This window comes from Peromyscus leucopus, chromosome 6, assembly GCF_004664715.2.
Source record: "Peromyscus leucopus breed LL Stock chromosome 6, UCI_PerLeu_2.1, whole genome shotgun sequence".
NCBI lineage: Eukaryota > Metazoa > Chordata > Mammalia > Rodentia > Cricetidae > Peromyscus > Peromyscus leucopus.
The window spans coordinates 112,483,533-112,504,982 of record NC_051068.1 but is presented as its reverse complement, the minus strand read 5'-3'; the positions used below and the strand labels follow the sequence as shown (position 1 = coordinate 112,504,982).

The following is a 21,450-nucleotide window of genomic DNA, read 5'->3' as shown; positions in this document are numbered from 1 at the left end:
TATTATATTGTATTTTATTATAAATAAAATAAAGTCTATTAGTTTTATTGCGAGAGACAGAAAAGGAATGGATCTGGATGGGAATGGAGATGGGAAGGAACTTGTGGGAGTAAAGGGAGAGGAAGCCATAATCAGGATATATTATGTAATGAAAAAAAATCTACATTCAATATAAGAGGAAAAAGTCTGTCTTATGTGGATTATACTGATTCTTCAATTTGTTTAAACCATAAAACCCAATAGTTAACATAGGCACAGTCTGTCTCATCATGGCTTATAACGTAGTTCTATGCACTATTCTCTATATTTATAAGAGGGGACCACAGTTCAGAAAATTCTGAAGCTCTTTGAATAAAGCTAGGGTGAACTTGATTTCTACAGAAATTGGGGAAAATAGAGAATTGGACCATTTGAGATTATTACTGAAGCATGGTTTAAGTACAAAGATATAGGGAGGTATCAAAGATAATTCAGGAAGAATTTCATGAAACAGAAGAGCACAGATATTTAAAAAAAAAGCAAACATATAGACCAATAGAGGTAGAGGAGCTCATATGTCCTGTGGGAAGAAATGCCTGCTGAATGAGGCAGAAGACAGATTCATAGTAAGTGCTGAGTGGCAGTCCACAATGTGTGCTGTGTGGAACAGGAAGACTGGAAATTATAAATAGGTGAAATGACATTTTAAAAAATGCCATACGCTTTAGAGAGATTAATCTATGTTTACTAGTAAATTGACTTGAAGAGAATTTCAATAATTTTCATTTTAATTATTATGAAATTGTTTCAGATCTATGACCTTACATCAAGTCATTTATCAGAAGTGTTGAGAGATTTTTTTTGTGTGTGTGACCTTCTGAAAACACTGATAATGGAAACCAGGCATATGCGTCAGGAATAATAATCATTCGCACTGCTGGTCTTTCATTCTGCACTTACTCCAAATGACTTGGAATCAAGCATTAAGAGCAGTCATCCTGGAGTGATTGACTGCCACTCACAAAAGTCCAGATTCCATATACTGTCTTAGGGATGGCAGTTTTGTTTCTCTTAAAACTAATATGTTTCCTCTTCTTAATAAAACCGTTAAAAAGAAAATGTAAAGTTTGAGTTTTTAACATTTCAGCTTACTTGGGACTTTTATTATTGCGATGGAACAAACTCCTATCAAACTCATAATGGGGGATTAATGTGGGTGAGAAAATTAATTCTCGCTCTCTATATTTGACCTGTTGTTTTGTAAATTTTAAAGTTGTTAAGGCTTCCAAACATAGCATGAGATTTTCTGTTTATTTATTTTAGTCATGCTGGGTTGCAAGAAAAAGATGGCTATAAGATTAGAAATGCAATTTGATATCTGAAGTTATTTTTAAGATTTCTGCTTTCAGCCAAGTCCTCTGGAATTTTACCAATCCCGTGGGGCCTAACTATTAAGACATATAGTGGCACTGCCATGCATCGTGAGCGGAAGTGTGCTCACACAGCTCTCTGATTCCTTATGTTGCTATCCAATAACATATGGAAGGCAGGACATTCAGCCACTGGATTGGAATTTCTAAGTAGGCTAGTTCTGAATAATTATGGACATAATACACAAATTTCATATTTAGATTAAGGTATAAATGGGTGAGCAAGTCATGACTTCTAGAGTCTTCACTTTTCTGCTATATCACAGGGGAAGTACTCACAGGTTATATGCTGTATCAGGTCTAGAATAATGTCCAGAACATATTGAAGATTTATAGCAAAAGAGAGATTAATGAAAAAATTTCCCTGAGGACATTATACATATCTATATGAGAGATGTGCCATTATATTTTAGAAGAAAGAAATGTTGAGTCATGACAGTAGCTATATAAGCTTGCACAGAATGATGGGGAAAAACTACAATTTAAACTTTGAATATGGTAGGCATTCACACCAAAATTGAGGGACAGCATAATTAACATGCTCTTTAGAGCCTCCATCTTTTTCTATAACAGCTGAGAAAATACAGATTTAATATAGTGAAAATATTCTTTTCACCTTCCTTTTTAAAAAAAAAAAAAAAAAAAGAACTATAATAACACAGTTATAACTCACCAAGTCCAAGGAGGACAACTTCAACCTGAAACATGAGCTTTTGAATCCCATTTTTACAGAGAAAGATCATTGTATGGTCTGATATTTTCAAAATACTATTATATCCTGAAAGCCTTTCTGTCATTCTGGAGGGAAAGCTGATTTCCTGAAAATGCCACCACCAAGTATAATATGCTTCCGTATTTTCTTTACTAGTACTGTAAACATCTCTTTGCTGTCCTGGTAATCACCTTGCATTTGTTTTTCTCTTTCACCTTAGGTTTTGAGACACAAGTTCTAAGGAAGAAATACAGAAGATAATACTGATGTTGATTTGTTGGTAAACCTTATTATTATTATTATTATTATTATTATTATTTTTGAACTGTAACTGTTTATTGATTCTTTGTGGATTTTACATCATGCGTCTTGGTTCCATTCACCTCCCATCCTGTCCGTTTTTGCCCTCTGCCTTTGCAACCTGCCCCCCCAAATAGTTTTTTAAGTAGAAACAACAACAACAAAACATTAAAAAACAAAACAAGCAAACAAGCAAAAGAACAAAACAAAGCGAGTCTGAGTGGAAGCTGTTAGTGTGACACAGTGAGTCACACAGGGTAACCTTTAGTCCGCACGCCTTTACTTGTATATGTTCATTACAATGCATCACTGGTCTGGTTCAAGGCCTCTGGCTTCTGCTATACCCTTGATAATGGGCCCTCACTGGAACTCCTCTTGGACATCCTATTATTGCCTTGTGGCATGGAGAACATGAGAAATCTTGAAAAGAAGCTACTCTTACAGGTAGATGATGGAGCAGACTGCTAAACCAAAGCATTTGCCTTTGACACACTCTACCACATTTTCTAGCTTGCTTTGTTTTGGATGTGGCCACAGAGAAATTCTAGTGACTAGCATAGAATTACATGTGATCTTTCTTTTGCTGAACCTTTGGGAGAAGTTGGTGGGCCTCTGTCTTCTGTTATTTCTCCTTCTGCAGTTGGATACAGAAGATGAGACTTGAGATGATGATACAGCAGGTTGAAGGCACCTACATCATGCCCAACTAGGGAGTACAACATTACCCTCAATAGGACCTCCTACAGTAGATTGTCACAGAAACAGGTGTTTGTTCTATTATGATTGAGTCATTTCATCTTGCTGAGAAGTCTGAATGTTCTTTAAGCTTTGTATATTATAAAGTCTTAAATAATAAAGACAACAGAAAGTTAACAACATACTGCTTAGTATATAGTGGGTACTCAATAAATTTCTAGGAGATGAAAGAAGAAAATAAAAATCACACAATGCTTTTGTAGTATGATTCAAAACTCAGCTCCAGGTTATTAAAACATTTAAAAAATTATAGTAATTCTGAGTCTTAGCAAATATCTAAATGTTTAATTGCAATATATTTGAAATATTAAAAAATTCAGAAGAACTCACCTGTTATATACACAATATTATTTTCAAAATACTACGTAATATATATATTCAGACTATCACTTCCCATGTGAATGTTGAACTGTGAAATATTGTGTCATTGTGCTTGATCTCCATTATCATCCTTTTATAGCAAACACATTTTGGTGCTTTTTGTAAAAGGTAAGCAAACTGAAATTTGAAACAACAGAAGAATGATACCTGGTGTTGAATATTGTTTGCAACTTGTAATGTCTTCATAGAAAATAGAAGAAAAGTGATGGTTTCCCACTGTGACTCCAGTTTCCGGAGATGTTTATATAACTGCATAATATTGATGATTGAACAGGCAGCTTCAGTCATATGTCTGTTTATATCTCTAGGCAAAGTTTTGTTCTCTGCTCTTATATGTGTGTACATATGTATGCATGTATGTATGTATGCATGCATGTATATATGTATACACACATACAAATATATTCTCCTCAAAGGATGCTTTCATATATAAGTGGCTAAACAATTTCCAGAGAAAGAACATGAATGCAAACTATTTAATATGTGTAGTTAAAGTTGTAAGGTGTGGAATCATGATTAATGATTCTAATATCAATAAGGATTATGGTGTTTTCAAGATTCACTGTTTTTAGTCAAGATAAATTACTGCATAGGAACATCCAGTCTGAAGGATATCTATAAATTGCTGGATATATAGTTAGGATTCAGCATAAAGTGAATATATCATAAAGTCAGTATATTTGTGCACCTATTATCCTGTGTACATTTATATGCATATTATTCATCTATTGTTTTCTTTTTATCTGTAAGATGGCATGTGCATACTTCATATCCTATTATATCCCTATTTAACTGCACTACTGCCAGGTTCCACTTACTTCTGCACTGTTGAATAAATTGGTGGTTAATAAATGTCCTTGGAAATATGCTTTGAGATAAATAATATGCTGCTGTATCTAATCATAAGTGTACATCCAGCATACATGTTTACTCTCAGAATCCCAATGAAAGACAGCTTCACTTAGTCTATGCATCCAGGGAGAAAGGAGAAGTAATTATAGAGCAGGCTTCTAAGAGAGCTTCCTTTATGATTTGGAATGGATATGTGGTTACAACAAAAAGTTCATGACTGTTTAAAATCCTCTACTGCAAAGGAAATGCCAAATGACCGTGGAGATCAACATTCCAATTATGCTTGCTCTATGTCATAAATCCAAGGACTTGTATTGTGGGTTCACCCCCACAGTAGACAAATCCATGTGACTCTCAGGATACTAGCTCTCCCCTGCTGCCCTCTTGAAGGCAAATTTGGAGCTTACTATGGGCATGCTGTTCATCTCCAGCAAGTGATATGATGAGGAGACAGGGAGGTAAGCAGGGGTGAAAATGCAGATAAAGTACAAAGAAACATGTGTGCCCCTTGAAAATATAAATAAGGCTGAGGGAATAGTGCACAGGATGAGAATATAACCACCACTTTCTTCTCGATAATTTTCATGCTGTCCTCTACATTTCACTACTTTGTAACTAAGACTTACATTCCTTGATCTATCTTATGTCAGTCCATCCCCTATTGAAGTTTCCTACTATTCAGCAGGGTTTCAAGTTTTTTTTTTCTTTTTTTGTGAAATCTGTCATGTAGGTGATCTAGAAATACCATGAATTATCATCTCTATTAAAACACAAGGGAGCTGGGCTCCAATAATTTTGGAGGGTGCCTTCTATTTCAAATGTTCTTGATAGAAAGTTTACTACTTAAAGAAAAAAATAAAATGCAAGGCAGAGTTTAAAAAAAGCAGAAGTAAATTTGAGAAGGTAAAAGGGGCCATACAAAGTCTTGCCAAAGGTTTGTGTTTTACATAAAGCTGCAGTTGGGACTTCACTGAGGAAATCTCTGTACTTTTTATTTCTGGTTCAGAGGATTTACATGCTCTTTCTAATGATCTGGGCCTTCAGCTCTGGGTAATGTATCCCAGTCCCCAGCTTAGTGCTCATGCAAAATTGAAGCACTTTGGAGGCAGTTTAGTGGCTGCAGATGAATCTCAATGTGCAGGAAGAGGCATAATGGCTATTTAGCACTTGCTAGGAGAAGCTGAGGAAATCAGGGGGAAAAATCTATTGAACTTGAGCCATCTGGGAAGCCAACTGAGAGAGGCTACATCACAGTGTGTTTGCATTCCCATTGTGTTTCTAGCCAAACAAAAAAGGGTGTGTGTGTGTGTGTGTGTGTGTGTGTGTGTACAAATCTGTGCATGCTGTGCCTGTGTGTGTGTGCACATGAAGGAGAGCATTAGGAAGTGAAGACGGATCTTTGGTTGCACTGGAAATTTGATTTGGCTTTGGCAACTATGTAAGGAAAAAAATGTAATCCTGCGAGTTTTCAGGTCTTGGTGAGGCCCGAGACAGGGACAGGGCAGGGTTGGCATGGATTCTGTGGGCATGAGGAAAATGAGAGATAAGTATGGACAGAATGAGCAGCTCCTTTCCTGTCTCTGGCTAAGAGTGCAGCATGGCAGATCATAGGGGCTTTGGGAGGCTGATACCAAACACTAGAAGACAGTCACCATCTGTTGCAGCTGTACTTAGAAATAGAAAAAAGAACACAGGGGAACAAGGCAGGCAGGTACTTTTATTTTGATGCTCCACCACTTCTACTAAATGTGACCTTTGCTTGATACATACTTGGTAAATATGCTAAATGGTGTCTACCCTCAGAAAGATACACATGCTAAATTGTGTGCACCCTTAAAAAGAACCATCTACGCTAGGATCCCTAAGATCCATGAAAGCAACACTCTGGCATGTGGCATTTGCAAAAGTCATCAATAGAAGAATATTGTGACTAACCTGGATTATCTTGATGAACACCAAAGCCCACGGCAAGTGTCCTCATACAAGACTTACAGAAGACAGCCCCAGGGGAGGAGGTGATTAAGGACTGAGACAGAGGCTGCACTGATGGGACCACAAGCTCAGGGATGCTGAGCAGCTACTAGAAGCTGGAAGAGACAAGGAACGCATCTTCCTCTGGAGTCACCGGGGGAGGACGTGTGGATCTGCTAAATTTCAGATTTTTGTCCCGTGAGAAAGGAAACTTCTGTTGCTTGAAGTCACCACATCTGTGTTAATTTATGACAGCGGCCTATTAAGCAAATATGGCAACAAAAGAGATGCTCCTTCTGTCTTCATATACAGAGAAGCCAAAGGAATCTGACAGAGCAGAATCAGAGGACAAACTGTCCACCAGGAAGTGGATTTTTTGGTTTCACAAATGCCTCCAGAATGGGTGTGGGGAAGCAGTTTCTTAGTCCTTAACATCATTCCACACACTGGACAGCATTGTAAATACCATCCAGGTTGTGGCTATGAAGAAAAGCATTGCATCCATTCCCTGCCATCCCTAGTCTTGCCCAGCACATTTCCCTGGGTTTCTCCACATAGATTTTAATTCACTCCAGGTTGAGAGCTCCCATTCTTAAGAAAGCTGCTTGCTCTCCATCAGTCTCAGCATTTAATAGGTAGAGAAAAAGGATATAGAATAGAAGAAAGCAGAGACTTTCTACCACATGACTTTATGCAATGTTATCATGGGTTTCACAAATATATTTATTCTCACTGCAGGGAAACACGAGCAAATGCTAGGACCTGTCTTTCCCCTCTCATTGCTTTCACCTGTTCTATCCTCTTCTGGCTCCTCTACACTGGGATGTCCTTAATAGGATCTCAGTTATTTATTTTTTTTAATTTCAGTTCCAGGACAAGTTTCCAGTTCATTCATGGTTTATGAACAGTATCCATCTATGTCCACTGCATATGCAATGCTTTTACAATATAATGTCTCTTGTTTGCCATTTTTCGAGCTGGGTTGTATGTGTGTTTCAATAGTGAGTTTGGGACAAATAGGCAGACACACAGACAGCAGGTATAGGAAAATACTGATTCTGTGTTCAATAGAATAATTAGTAGTAGCATGAGAGTTTGTGCCTAATCATAGTGCATCTTGTAATGCCATATTTGGTTGATATCCCTGGGAGGTCTGCTCTTTTCTGAAGGAAAATGGAGGAGCAGTGGATCTCAGAGAGAGGGGTGGGTAGGGGTGATGGGAAGGGAGGCTATGTTTTAGGTGTACTGTATGAGAGAAATGAATGAATGAATGAATGAATGAATAAATAAATAAATAAATAAATAAATAAATAAATAAATAAATATTGTTGGGACATAGGCCAGGGCATAGGTGTTTTAACACATTCTCCCTGGTAATTGTCAAGAGCAGCAAGGGTTAATAGCACTTCCCTTTTAGTTTTTTCTTGCTCTTACCTTTACTTCCTGGAAAATCTGATCCAGAACAGATTTCTATAATCAGGTTAAACCTTCAGTGAAATTAGGAGTGAGCACAAGACTTCTCCCTTAATATGAATTGCTTTTTCATTGCTAGATATTATGGTTCCTACAGGCTGTGCTTGCTTTTTATGCCAAATACTCTGATACTTGGCAAATTGTAGCTCCCGTGTTATTCATGCTGGCTTTGTATTTCCAAATGTACTTTTCAGAGGATCTGGCAAGGGTGAGCATTTGGCCAGGCGTGGTAAAACTAGCTGGCTCAGGGACGACTCAGGATTGCTGGCAAGTTGGGGCAAAAGACCAGGATATAGATCTAGTCAAGCCTTCCTCTTTCCTCTTCAGCATTAGCCACTGAGGGTGGAATTTTCTAACTAAAGCCATTCTCGACTTTCTCTTTAGAGGTTCCAGGATATCTCAGGTAAGGAGAAAGAGAAACTACCATCAGGATTTTGAACAAATTGTTGAGAAAATTGTGGGTACTGAGATTTAACGACACAGAAACTTGGGTGAATGAAAACAATTCATCAAGAACAGCAATAGGTTCAGACAATGAAAGTATTTTTTTTCTGTGTATGTGCATACCTGTGTGCATGTTTGTATATACCCAGGTATGTATGTCGGCAAGCACCCTCGGGTTTTAACCTTTAGGTGTTCTCTACTGTGTATTTTTAAAGTCTATCACTGGCCTGAGCCTTTCCAGTTAGGCCGAGGAGCTCCAGGAATCGATCTGTTTCTGCCACTGCAGTGCTGGGATTACAAGCACATACTACCATGCATGGTATTGTTTTATGTGGGTCTTGGGGCTTGAACTAAGGTCTTCCAGCTTGTATGGTAAGCAATTTACAGACTAAGCCTCCTCCCAAGCCCCTAAAATGAATATTAGATTTGCAGATACGATTCTACCAACTTCAGCAAGCTGACTTTCTTCTTAAGCTGAAGTTATTTCTCTGTAAGTGCCTTAAACAGGATGTTTTATCTGATCCATGGTCTTTCCCCTGGAAAGAAAGTACAAGAGACCCTCCTTAAACCCTGATTTCACCCATAGGTTAGATTTAAAAAAATGAACTACAGCTTCTGACAATAGTATTATTCTCACTTTGAAGTGGGCATTTTTAAACTGGAAGGTACAGTGGATACATAGTTACTGGGCAAATGGCAACATTGCCATAGCAACACAGTCTCTAATGTTGTTCTCAAAAGCCCTGTTTGGGTATCAAGTAACCTAGATGAAGGATGTCCTTGGATACCTGCTTCTTATTGTAGCCTGTGGGTATGCATGAGGTACAGGACTTGAGTTTTCACTGGATTTAGGGATACACACTCACACACACACACACACACACACACACACACACACACACACACACACGAATATTTATGCAGTTACATATTGACATACATGCATACTTTATTAAATCATATTCATCATTGCCTTTAACTTAGGGAAAAGAGGAAAACTGGATGCTAGAAGTCCTTGTTCTTAATGCTAATTTGAGGATAGTTTTTATCGCATTAAAAAAATCTCACTGTACACAATTTTAGAAAATTTTTGTTTTTCTCTAAGAAAACACAGCTCACTAAAATTGCACTGAAACATATCATGCTTTCTTACCTTAACAATCATGTTGTAGCCATATTTGTCCAATAAATGTATGTCAGCACTTGGGAGGCAGAGCCAGGTGGATCTTCATGAATTCAAGGCCAGCCTGGTCTACAGAGTGAGAGCCAGGACAGGCAACAAAACTACCCAGAGAAACCTTGTCTCGAACAAAACCAAAAAAATTTTTTCTATGTAGTATGTAATTTAGACAATAGAAATATTATAGTTCTGCAAATGTACTATAGTCAGGGTTTGTCAGTATATAGGACAAGCTTATAATACTGAAAATTTCAAATTGATATTTGCAAATATTAGAATTATAAAAAGTGAACAAAAATAGTCCAAGCACGTAATCTAAAATATAACAGGCACCCACTTCTATTTGTAGATTTGGAAAACAATATGTGCAGAGGCCAGCTTTGTACGCAGCACAGGAGCCCAAGTCATCTGCCTATTGGGGGCCTAGCTTTATGATAAAACAGAAGTAGAAATCAGCAACTAAAACTCCAGTTCTCGGACTCTGACTGAACTGTATCTTTGTAATTGCAGTTGAGATTATGTCAGCCACGTTAACTCATGTGTTAAAGACTGATTTCAATCAATGTGAAATAAAGATTAATCAACTGTAAACAGTAACAAGCAAAGAGTAGGCAGAAGTGTCTAATTCAGGATAACTGGTTTTCTCTTATGACTATGGCAAATATTCTCTTGTGAAGCTAACAGATTGACTCTGTGGGAAAACCCTCTTGTACTACATGGATCCTTATCAATTTTCTATTTTGATTTACCCAGCCCTTGGGTCAGCTTCATAATGCAAAGAAAAAAAAAACCTTTCTCATTTCTGGTACTGAAATGAGTACCTCTGAGAAGGAAATCAAATGAATAATTGACATATTCCAAAATTTACTTTTTATTGGCAGGCAACTATATTATACATAGATATCTCTATGCTTGCAGAGGCAATATATCCATGACTCAACTTTGCAAAGTCACAGAATAAGGTTCAAATACACTCTCCACATTTTATGCATCATGTACAGAAAGCTAAGCAAAACCCACATAGATTCTTTTTAAAATGTTTGTTCTGTTAATGAGGGCTGAGTTTATGATGATTAAGGAGAATAACAAATAATATGATGTATACATTGGATGTACAAAATAACTCTCCTCACAGAAGACTGAGCTGCTTAATGTATTCATCAAATCTCCTATTTATGAAAAAAACACAGATAACTTCACCATCAGAACATTCACTAAATTTCAGTTATCTAAATTTAGCAGGGTAAGTAGGTATACTCTCCCCAACTAGATGCTCATTGACCATTTCTGGTGTTTGGTGCCTTATGCTTCTAAGTTTTGAAGACATTATTTTGCAAATAATGGACCATAAAATGTCATTCTAATGTATCTTAAGAGGCAGATGATGGGTGTGTATATATGTATATATATATACTGACTGATAGTTACTTGAAATATATATAATCTTACATAAATAAGATTTATGATAAGTCATATTTTGTATATCAAAATGCTTAAATATTCATACTTTCTTATAGATTAAGCTAATATTCATACAATTAAGATTCAGGAGCAAATATAAATGGAATAAGCACAAGTCAGAGAAATGAAGACATATTTGCTTCATTTTTACAGAAAGATGCACTTACAATGCATCTGTGCAACCTCTGATGTAAACTTCTTTAAGAATGAAAAGGATTTTGACAGAGTCAGGAGGCAGGAAACTGGTTGAAGAATAATTCATTCAACATTTATTTATTAACCTAAGTATCCAATGCCAAGTAACCATGGAGCTGGAATAATAAAAGTCATAGATACCACTCTTGATTTCATGGAACGCACTTTTCAGACTGAAGAGGAAATGTAAATTGTAAAAGTGTATGAGACAAGTATCTCTTTCAAGCATTAAAGATTACTCAGAGTAATCTTTAATGAAAGTGACTAGACTTACTTCATGAAGTTCCATATGACATAGTAAGTCCAAGAAGTCAAAATAATAGAAAATCTGTTACACTCAATTTAATGATGAGCCTTGAGCATGCTAAAAATTCCTAAGCTAAAGTAAATGACTCCCACAGTTCTCCTAAGTGGAAATCCTTATTCTAAGACATAGATTTGTAACTTAAGAGAGCGTGTGCAATTTAATACGATTCATGCAACCCCCACTCAATTCCCTTTGACAATGTCACAGCAGCACTTCTCAATCATCTTCCAGTGTGGCAGTAAGGTCTCATGACATTTTCATATAAGTTCATTTGCATGATAGTAAAAAAAAGTTTATCTACAGTTGAATGTTCCTAAGACTTTCACATGCTGAGATTCATATATGATCTATACAAACCATAAATATATTCAAGTTCCTCTAAAAATATGTATAGAAACCCAGTTGCCTAGGGGAAGTAATTGAAGTTGGGGAGAGGGTTTTGGGGAGATGATTAGGTCACCTGTGTGACTCTCAGGAAGGAGACTACTGTCCTTATAAGTGACAACTGTGTTAGGTACCATTTGTGAGAAGCCTGGTACTCAACAGATATCCAGTCTTTCCACAACTTTATCTTTGTTTTCTTAGTTTTCAGATCTGAGAAATAACTTTCCACTCTTATAAGCTACTCAACTATGGTGTTTGAGTGGTTCACAGCCACTCAAGCTGACTGAAATCACTTTATACTTTCCCCTGAAGATGAATGCAATTATTATAGAGCTTAAAAAAATACTGCTTTTATTTACTTATTTATTTCACAAAATAGCATCTCCTGAGGTAATTCAATGAACGTATATAGGAGAAAACACCAAGCTGGCCTATCATATAGAAGATGTGGTAGAAAGTCCATTAGGATGAAGTCAGGGAGTTTGATGAGGAACTGATTAGATAGAAGACTTATAAAGTCTCTCCAGGACTACATGATTAATGCTATAGACAAGGGAAAGGCATTCTAGATTTTAATTTTTGTTTACATTTTTATTTATTAATATGAGTGTGTATATATGTATGGATGCACAAATGTGCATATATGATATGTGGTGGGGGGTGACATGCCTGACTTACTTGCAGGTCAATGACCAACTTTATAGAGTCACTTTTCTCCATACACTTTTAGGAGGCCTCAAACAATAGAATGCATGTCACCAGGTTTTCATGGCAAACACCTTTATTCACTGAGCCATCTTGCTGGCTCACATTCTAGACTTCTCCAAAAGAGCAATAACTTTATGCTATGTGTTAGGAATAAAGTGACCTGGGCATTGGACTGTTGAAGAGATAGGCCAAGTCTAAGAAGGTGTGCACTCAAGTAATCTAATTGATATATAGAAAAGAATTATGCTCTATGGGTAGAAGTAAGAATTTAAAATAGCTGGTTTTGAATCGTAGAGAAACACCTTCTTCATTTTTCCTCCAAATAAAGGCCTGTATTCACTCATAAGCAGATACTAGATGTAAAACAAAGAATAATCAGACTGCAATCTACCGTTCCAGAGAAGCTAGGAAACAAGGAGAAGCCTAAGAGAGACACATGGGTCACCTTGGGAAGAGGAAACAGAAGAGATCTCCATGAGTTGGAGGCATAACTGGGGTGGAGGTGCAATAAAGGGGAGGAGATGGGGAATGAGAACATGAGGGAACAAGATGGTTGAGCTGAAGAAGGGACAGAGTGGGAGAGCAATGAAAGAGATACCATGACAGAGGGAGACATTATGGGGTAAGGGAGAAACCTGATGCTAGAGAAATTCCCAAGAATCCACAAGGATGATTCAAGAGTAGACTACTAGCAATAGTGGTGAGGGTGCCTGAACTCACCTACCCTGGTAATCAATTGGTGAATACCCTAACTGTCATCATAGAACTCTCATCCAGTAACTGATGGAAGCAGATGCAGAGATCCACAAACAAGCACCAGGTTGAGCTCCAGGAGTCCAGTTGAAGAGAGGAAAGAGTGATTATATAAGTAAGGTGGGGGGCTGTCAAGATCATAATGGGGAAATCTAAGAGACAACTGAACCAAGCTCATAGGAACTCATGAACTTTACACCTATAGCTATGGAACCTTCATGGGACCCTCTGCATATGGGAGACAATTGTGTAGCTGGGTCAATTGTGAGGGCCCCCTGCGGAGCAGTGTGATCAGGTTCAATCCCTGGTACATGAGCTGGCTTTCTGGATGCCATTACCTATGGTTGGACACCTTGCTCACTCTTGATGCAGGGGGGAAGAGTTTGGACCTGCCTCAGCTGAATGTACTAGGCTTTGCTGACTGCCCCTATGGGAGGACTTACCTGTTGTAGGAGGGAATGGAGGGTGGGCTGGGGTGGAGATAGATGGCAGTGGGGGGAGTGGAGGAGGGCTGAGAGGGAGAACTGTGGTTGGTAAGTAAAATGAATAAAAATTATTTTAAATTAAAAAAGAAGGAAAAAAAAAGGATCAAAGATTTCACATCAGTAGAAGGGAGTTCAGAATTCTGGCACCTGGGAGGCAGAGGAAGAAAAATCATGAGTTCAAGTCACCCAGGGCAGTATACTAAGTTCTAAGCTAGCATGGACTAAATAAAAAGACTCCATCTAACTAGAAAAAAATCATCCTGAGTGAGGTAACCCAAACCCAGAAAGACAGTTATGGTATGTACTCACTCATAGGTGGATTCTAGATACAAAATAAAGAACAATCAGACCACCCCCCCCCCCAAAAAAAAGACTCCATCTAAAAATAAATAAATACAAAAACAAGAACCAGAAGGCTAATGGGGGAAAACGAAGTATTTGATGGTTTTGTTGTCTGATAAAGTAAGGAAAAAGCTAAAATTACTGTTTTTGGTACTGGATGAAAAGATGAAATGTATCAGAAATAAGAACACAAGAAGAGAAAGAACTATTCAGGACTTAAGTGGAACCAGTGTGTCTGCAGTTGGCCCTTGGTGAGATTTGGAATAGAAGCAAACTACTTCACTGGATGCTCTGTATTAGCTTTGTTTTTCCTTTTAATGCTTCATGTTTGCTAATTGTCCAGAGAGACAACTTTGAGAATCAAATCAAATCAAATCCCAACCACAAGTTAATACTATCATATTGAAGCATCACAAAGGACTGTGATGTAATGAAAGGAAGGCGTATGGAAGCATGAAGAGCACACAATAACTGCCTTTTTGGGTGGTGATGGGGACTAGCCCCAAAGCATCATTAGTCGAAGGGAAACTCCAAGTTCCAGGCATGCTGGAATTGCTGCTCCATTCAGCCAAGAGCCAAAAGAATGACATCCTGCTTCTGTTTCCTCCTCATTGTGAAATGTGGGGGAAATTAACTTCTTTCTCCTGCTGAGCCTCAGTTTCCTCATTCATAAAATAAACGCCCCAGAAACCACAAGTAAGATATATGGGATGCCTAATGAGCATAAGACATACAAAATGCTCAGTGTAAGGCTCAGAGCACCTTTTATTGTTATTACGTTGGTCTTACAGACATTTTGAGCTAATTTGAGAATAATTAAATATGAAAGGAGAAAAATCTCAGAGATTATTAAAATTTCAAAACAACAGTGGCTTTCTTAACTTCCTTGCTTCTTCATGGAAGAAAAATATTTGCTTTCACATGGTGGGTTTTAGGTGCCATGGAAACAAGATTTGAAAAGACTTCAAGTAAATAGGAAGCAATCAGCTGAGCCTGAGTCTTTCTTTAAAATATAACCACAAAATTTTGATCAGACCAACATTTCCATGTGATTTGGGGGGTGCAGAAATGGCTCTGGATGCTTTTGCAGAGGACCTGGGTTTGATTCTTGGCACCCACACAGCAGCTCACAGCTAATTGTAACTCCAGTTCTAGAGGATCAGATTCCTTCTCCTAGTCAACACAGGCAATACATGCAGATGGTGTCCATATATACATGCAGGCAAAACACTCATATACACAAAATAAAAATAAGTAAGCATTTCAGTGTGATTTTGAAGGGTATCTAGGAACATATTACTATATCATCAGGTCAAGAATTTCTGAATATTGAATAATGTAAACTATGTAACATAGTCTGACTTTTCTTCAGTTTCTTAGGTGTATGAAAGAAATGTAAATTTGTTCAAATGATGAAAAGGCAAACAAAATGTAGCAAGGGTCTTTAGGAGTAAGTGAAAGAATTTTAAGAGTTCTGTTCTTAGAAATGTTTATTAATTTTTCAAAATGAAAGTATCTTTGCTAGAGACTTTGTTGAATGCAATTAATTATTCTTAGTTACTAGGAAATATGATTGGCACTAAATATGTTTGCATATGTTATTCTAAGGAAGAAATATCTATAAAAATCAATGTATTTGCAATGACTTTAGTCTGTTGTGCCATTTAAGACAAGTATTTTTTTTAAGATACTAAGAACATTTCTCTGTTTTTTAATGTATTTCAAGACAATATATTCTAATAGTTCTTGCTGTAAAAAAAACACCATGGTCCCCTCAAAATAATAAGATCAGATTGTTAAAGTACAGGGCTGCAGATGAATCTAGTTTTAGGGAAACACACAAGCAAACAAAGAAAACCCATAAAGAATTATATTCCCATTTCATTCTCAGAGCTTTTGGTCTTGGAGGATGGCAAAGAACTCTAATAAAAGAGACCAAGATATTTCTACAGTTTGTCCAGATTGATGATTTACGACAGCTGGAAAGAAATGCAATACAGTGGTGTGGGCTCGTTAGAGGGTTTCATTATTTATGATGAAAATAATATATTCACAGGACTGAAAAAAATTCAAACAATCAAAGTCTCACCTCATCACCCTAGATTCATATCTGTCAACTACTTGGTGTGCATTTATAGAGAATATTTCACTTTATATATAAAAATGTGTATCCTCTTTACACAGTGGTAATACACAATGGGAATGCTGTGTTCAGAGTTTTGGATTTTGTGTTCAATTTTATCTGAGAGAAATTTTTTTTTTAATTTATTTTATTTTACAATACTATCCAGTTCAACATAACAGCCACAGATTTCCTTGTTCTCCCGCTTCGTGCTCCCCTCCCCTTCCCTTCCAGCGCACCCTCCTTTCCCACCACCTCCAGATCAAGGCCTCCCCCGAGGACTGAGATTGACCTGATAGACTCAGTCCAGGCAGGTCCAGTCCCCTCCTCCCAGATTGAGCCAAGCGTCCCTGTTTAAGTCCCACGTTTCAAACAGCCAACTCATGCAGCGAGCCCAGGACCTGGTCCCACTGCCTAGATGCCTCCCAAACAGATCAAGCCAATCAACTGTCTCACCTATTCAGAGGGCCTGATCCAGTTGGGGGCCCCTCAGCCTTTGGTTCATAGTTCATGTGCTTCCATTCGTTTAGCTATTTGTCCCTGTGCTTTATCCAACCTTGGTTTCAAGAATTCTCGCTCATATAAACCCTCCTCTTTTATCTGAGAGAAATTTGCACAGCTTCACAAGTGGAAAAATTTCACTATGTTAAAAAAATAATTTAGTAATTCATTCTAAGAATGAACATAATCAAGAGGGCATAGTGGGCAACTTGCAAATGGTAAATCTTGGTGATATACAGAATTTTGCTTGTAGGAAGTCCCTAGACTCCTTTACTTACAGGAAGGGTATATATGTATTTCCATATTGGTGCTATTTTCAAATTGGCATTTCAATTTGTGCCCTAGTTAAAAAGGTCTTTAATCCATGTTTTGAACTAGATAACATCTCCTTAGATGCTTGCTTATAACTAGCATATTTTCCTATAATTTCATCATCAAACACTGGTTGGTTTTCTTTTGGGTGCTGGTGCATTTTCTGAAATATAATTTAAAAGATATTTACATAGTAACTAAGTTATCTCTTTGACTGATATTCATCAATGTTGCCATAAGTTTTTAAAAATATTCTCCCTGGCTCTGTTTGTCGTATTTTTTTAATTCAATTTCTTAATGGTTTCCTTTCAGGCTTTTTGATTTTGTGTTTTAATTTAAAGGCTTGGCTGTCGCATTAGTGAAACCCAGCAACCAAAAAAGAGATGTCCAAAATGATGATAGTGATGGTGATGATGATGACGATGTTGGTGGTGGCAGTAATGTCAAGCTCTAAAATCTAAAAACTTACTCTAAATAATGAAATAAAATACATGTTTGTGTATCTTTTTCTTTGCCTTCCAACTTCCAACCTGTTATTCCAATGCCTGTATCATCAACTAATTTTAACTAGTTAAAAGAGTTATTATCACAATCTGATAGTCTTTAGGTACTTCAGTATTTTATCTAACCAAATTAGAACTGATAATCTATGTTTTGTCTTCTGTGATGGTCAAGCCCCTTTTATTATCCATGTCTTTTATTTTATGTTTATAAAGATTCTTTGTTGTACTTCTATTTCAGATTTCATCCAGCTTTTCTTAGAAGTTATTCTATATAAAACTGTGGTAATCTTCAGAATCACTTATGAATGGTAGGTACCTCAAAAATATTTCTCCTTTTATTTAAGAACAATATATACATGTGTGTGTTCTGTTCACACATATTTTGCTTAAATAACTGAGTAGAATTTGAAAATTTTCTTTGTAAAGCTGGATGTGTATCTGAGTGGTGGAGCCCATGCTCAGCATGCATGAGGTCTTGGGTCTATCTCCAGTATCACAAAAACAAACAAACAAACAAACAAAAAACAAAAAAACATTCAAATTTCTTAACTTTATAACTATATAATTTTTACATTGATATTCTAAGTGACATGTCTTATTACATTTAAATTTGAATTTTTTATCTATACATAGAAAAATTAATGAGTTATACTATTTTAACCAGCTAATTTTCTGAATTCTCTTAATTTGTATTTTTTCTTTGAAATTGCCTGTTTTTCATGTATACAAAATTATGCCATATGTTGTAAATGAAAATTTCCATTTTCTTTATAACTTTTATGCAACTTAGTGACTTATGTTATCTAAAACACTCATTAATAGGTTGGAGTGATTCACTCATTACTAGGGACTACAGATACCTTCCTCTTATATGTGTCTAGCATGGCAACTTGAAGTTGTTTTTTTTTTTTTTTTTTTTTTAAACAAAGTTTCAGTTGGACATAAAAGCCAACAAAATTATATTGCATTTGATTCTCTCTCTGATCTCAGGTACTGGAACTAACAAATCATTCCTTAATCCTCATGCATATATCCTGAATTTGAATGAAAATGTGTAATCTTTTTTTTTTAGTTTTTAGTTACTTAAAAGGTAATTTTGATTATTGATACACATAAAATTAGTTTTGTGTGTAGAACTTAGAAAGCCAATATTTATAGAAGTCTCTCTCTCTCTCTCTCTCTCTCTCTCTCTGTGTGTGTGTGTGTGTGTGTGTGTTGTGTGTGTGTGTGTGTGTGTGTGTGTGTGTGCATATGCATGTTACTAGCATAGTGAGAATTTATCAGGAGTGCTGAATATCTGAAGTTTTATTTTTATTCATAATCTTCCTCTTTAATTACTACGGACATGCCTAAATACATGGTGATTCTCATTTTTGCATTTGTGATACCTTGCATTCATCATTAAAAACCTTTGTATTTGAAATCTTTACAAATAAATGAGTTGAAATCAATAAAATATTCACTTGAGATTTTTTTCAACATCTGGTAGAGTTATTTTCTCAGTAATTAGATGAAGAGGTGAGGCATTTTCCTGATGTAAGCTTGCCCGTGATTGGATATCAGTAGTTTCTGGAGTCAGCAGCTTACAGTCAGTGAGCATACTAATTAATAAGTGACCAACAAATATATAGAGCTGCTGCTTGCTTTCCTAATTCCACTTATACTCTGTAAATGTATGTTCCACATGTTCCTTAGAGTGGCCTCTTCTCAGTCTGCTCAATAGTCTTGTCTACATCATTAATTTCCATCTCTTCAGAAGATATTGTTGCTGGGGATGTTGAGGGAAGTGACCTGTCATGTGCTGGTCTGTACTTGTTTCAGATTAGCCAACACTTAGGCACAAACGTGAATTATTTGCAGTTTGAAAAACTGAATCTTTTCTGTATAGAGAGATATCCTTGAAAGATAAGATGTAAAAGTGTCTTCCATTTCTGTCATTTTATTTCCTTTTACCTTGGAAATATTTGTTAATGAAGTCTTAACATCTACAATACATACCTTAAGATCATAAGATCACAGATTTATATCAGAATGTTTAAAATGCTATTCTCCCTACTGGAGATGAAAAACACTTAAGCCACAGAAGAAAAGTATCTATCTTTCTAATTTAAGAAAAATGTAAGGGAATACATAACTATTTTCAGTAGTAAGAGTGAAATAAAATATTTACATTATGAAAGTTTCATTGATAGCTAATTTTCAAAGAATAAATTAAAATTTTATATGAAATAATATAAGATATGTACATGGATCAACACTGGGCAGTGATATCAACAAGCACAATGTGTTCTCTTTACACACTACTCCTGGTTTTCAGGATATTTATCTTTTGACTACCATACAAGTGACATTCAAAGACATTATTTGCTAGGACATTTAACATTAATTCACTCTATTGGTTCCATATTATGTATCTTATTGAATAGGCTTGTAGTCCAACAGCAATAATGCATTTATTCTTCATGGCTTGCTTTGCATTGTGTAGAATAAGATCATTAATTCTTAAAACTAATTCAAAACTTTTTTGCCAAAGGATAATAACTGTGTTTTCAGCTTTGCTACCTGAAGTAGTATTATGACTACAGCACAGTGGAGTAAGTGAACCCTGAATCACAATCCCAGACTCACCAGACGTTTCGTCTACTCTCTCGTCTACTACGTGGTCCTTCTGATGAACCCATTCACTGTTACACTTGAAGTAGATCTGGGTGGCAGGGCTTGCTTTACAATACAGGTTCACAGGCTTGTTCTTCACTATGTAAGCTTCTTCAGGCTCAATGAGGAAGTGTGGCAATGGCTCAGGTGGATCAGATGGAAAGGTTTCTGGGAGTTCATGAAAAAAGTCATCATCTGGTAAAGAAATAGAAAGTGGAAATTGTCAAAATATAGCAACTTGTCTTTTAGTTGCTATTTTATTTTTTAGAAAATGGCTTATATAAGAATGAAGTTTTTGAATGCTTGCTATGTGCAAAATAGTATTTAGAAATATTGAATGGTTGCTCGGTGAATAATTTGGATTATCATTCTATTTTCTACATATGACAATACTAAACCATAGGAAGAATAAGTCATAATGAAAACATAGGGAGTAGGTAGCAAGTTGGGAAATGAAGCTCAGGGTCTTGTCACCTACAGAAACTGTGATATTCACGATGTATTCTATACTTCCCAGTGTACAGGGTAACTATTAAGAACTGAAACAAGGGACCGAGAGATGGGTCAGTGGCTAAAAGCACTTGTTGCTGTTCCAGAGCACCAAAATTCAGTTCTCAGCATCCACATGGTGACTAATAACCATCTGTAAGTACAGTTCCCAAGAATCTGAAGATCTCTTCTGGCCTCTGATGGGCACTCCACACATGTGGCACATAGACACATAAGCAAGCACAGTGCCACTCAAAAATAAATAAATACTGAAACAAACAGAAACAACTATTAGAGGCATAAGGCTTGCAGCAAACTTTAAATCCTTTGCAAAGATCTGAGCAAAAATACTAAAAATGTGAATTAAAGTTCTCTAATTTCAAATTCAAATTGATCATTAGTTTCAAAAGATACTTTTGACTTATTCAGATGAAAATATTTACTGAGACCAAAATTGTCTAAGCACTGGAAATGTGAATGAGCATCAAGCTGGTTACTGGTGTATCCATGGTAGAAATGCTATCTGGTCTAATTTTAAAATTTTACTTTAGATGTTACAAGGTATTATATGACTTGTAGAAAAATTCTTTACCTCCTCATAAATAAGTCTCATTTTCATAGCTTTGAAAATTGTTAATGAGTTACTCCCACTCTGATCTTTCAATATCACTGAATAAATCTCATCTAAAACCACCAGAGATATTTGTACACTTTGAAGTCTTTTTCCATTTCTTAACTTGGATTCCACATGATTC

The 21,450-nt window shown here is 36.4% G+C and overlaps 1 protein-coding gene across 2 annotated transcripts in view; it reads right to left on the bottom strand.

The window, feature by feature from the left end:
• Unc5c (unc-5 netrin receptor C) overlaps nt 1–21,450 on the bottom strand; it is a 369,278-nt gene that overhangs the window by 137,836 nt on the left and 209,992 nt on the right. For both annotated transcript variants that reach the window (XM_037207138.1, XM_037207139.1), the window contains exon 2: nt 20,180–20,401. In XM_037207138.1, the coding sequence (XP_037063033.1) occupies nt 20,180–20,401 (222 nt within the window). The remainder of the gene's footprint in view (nt 1–20,179; nt 20,402–21,450) is intronic.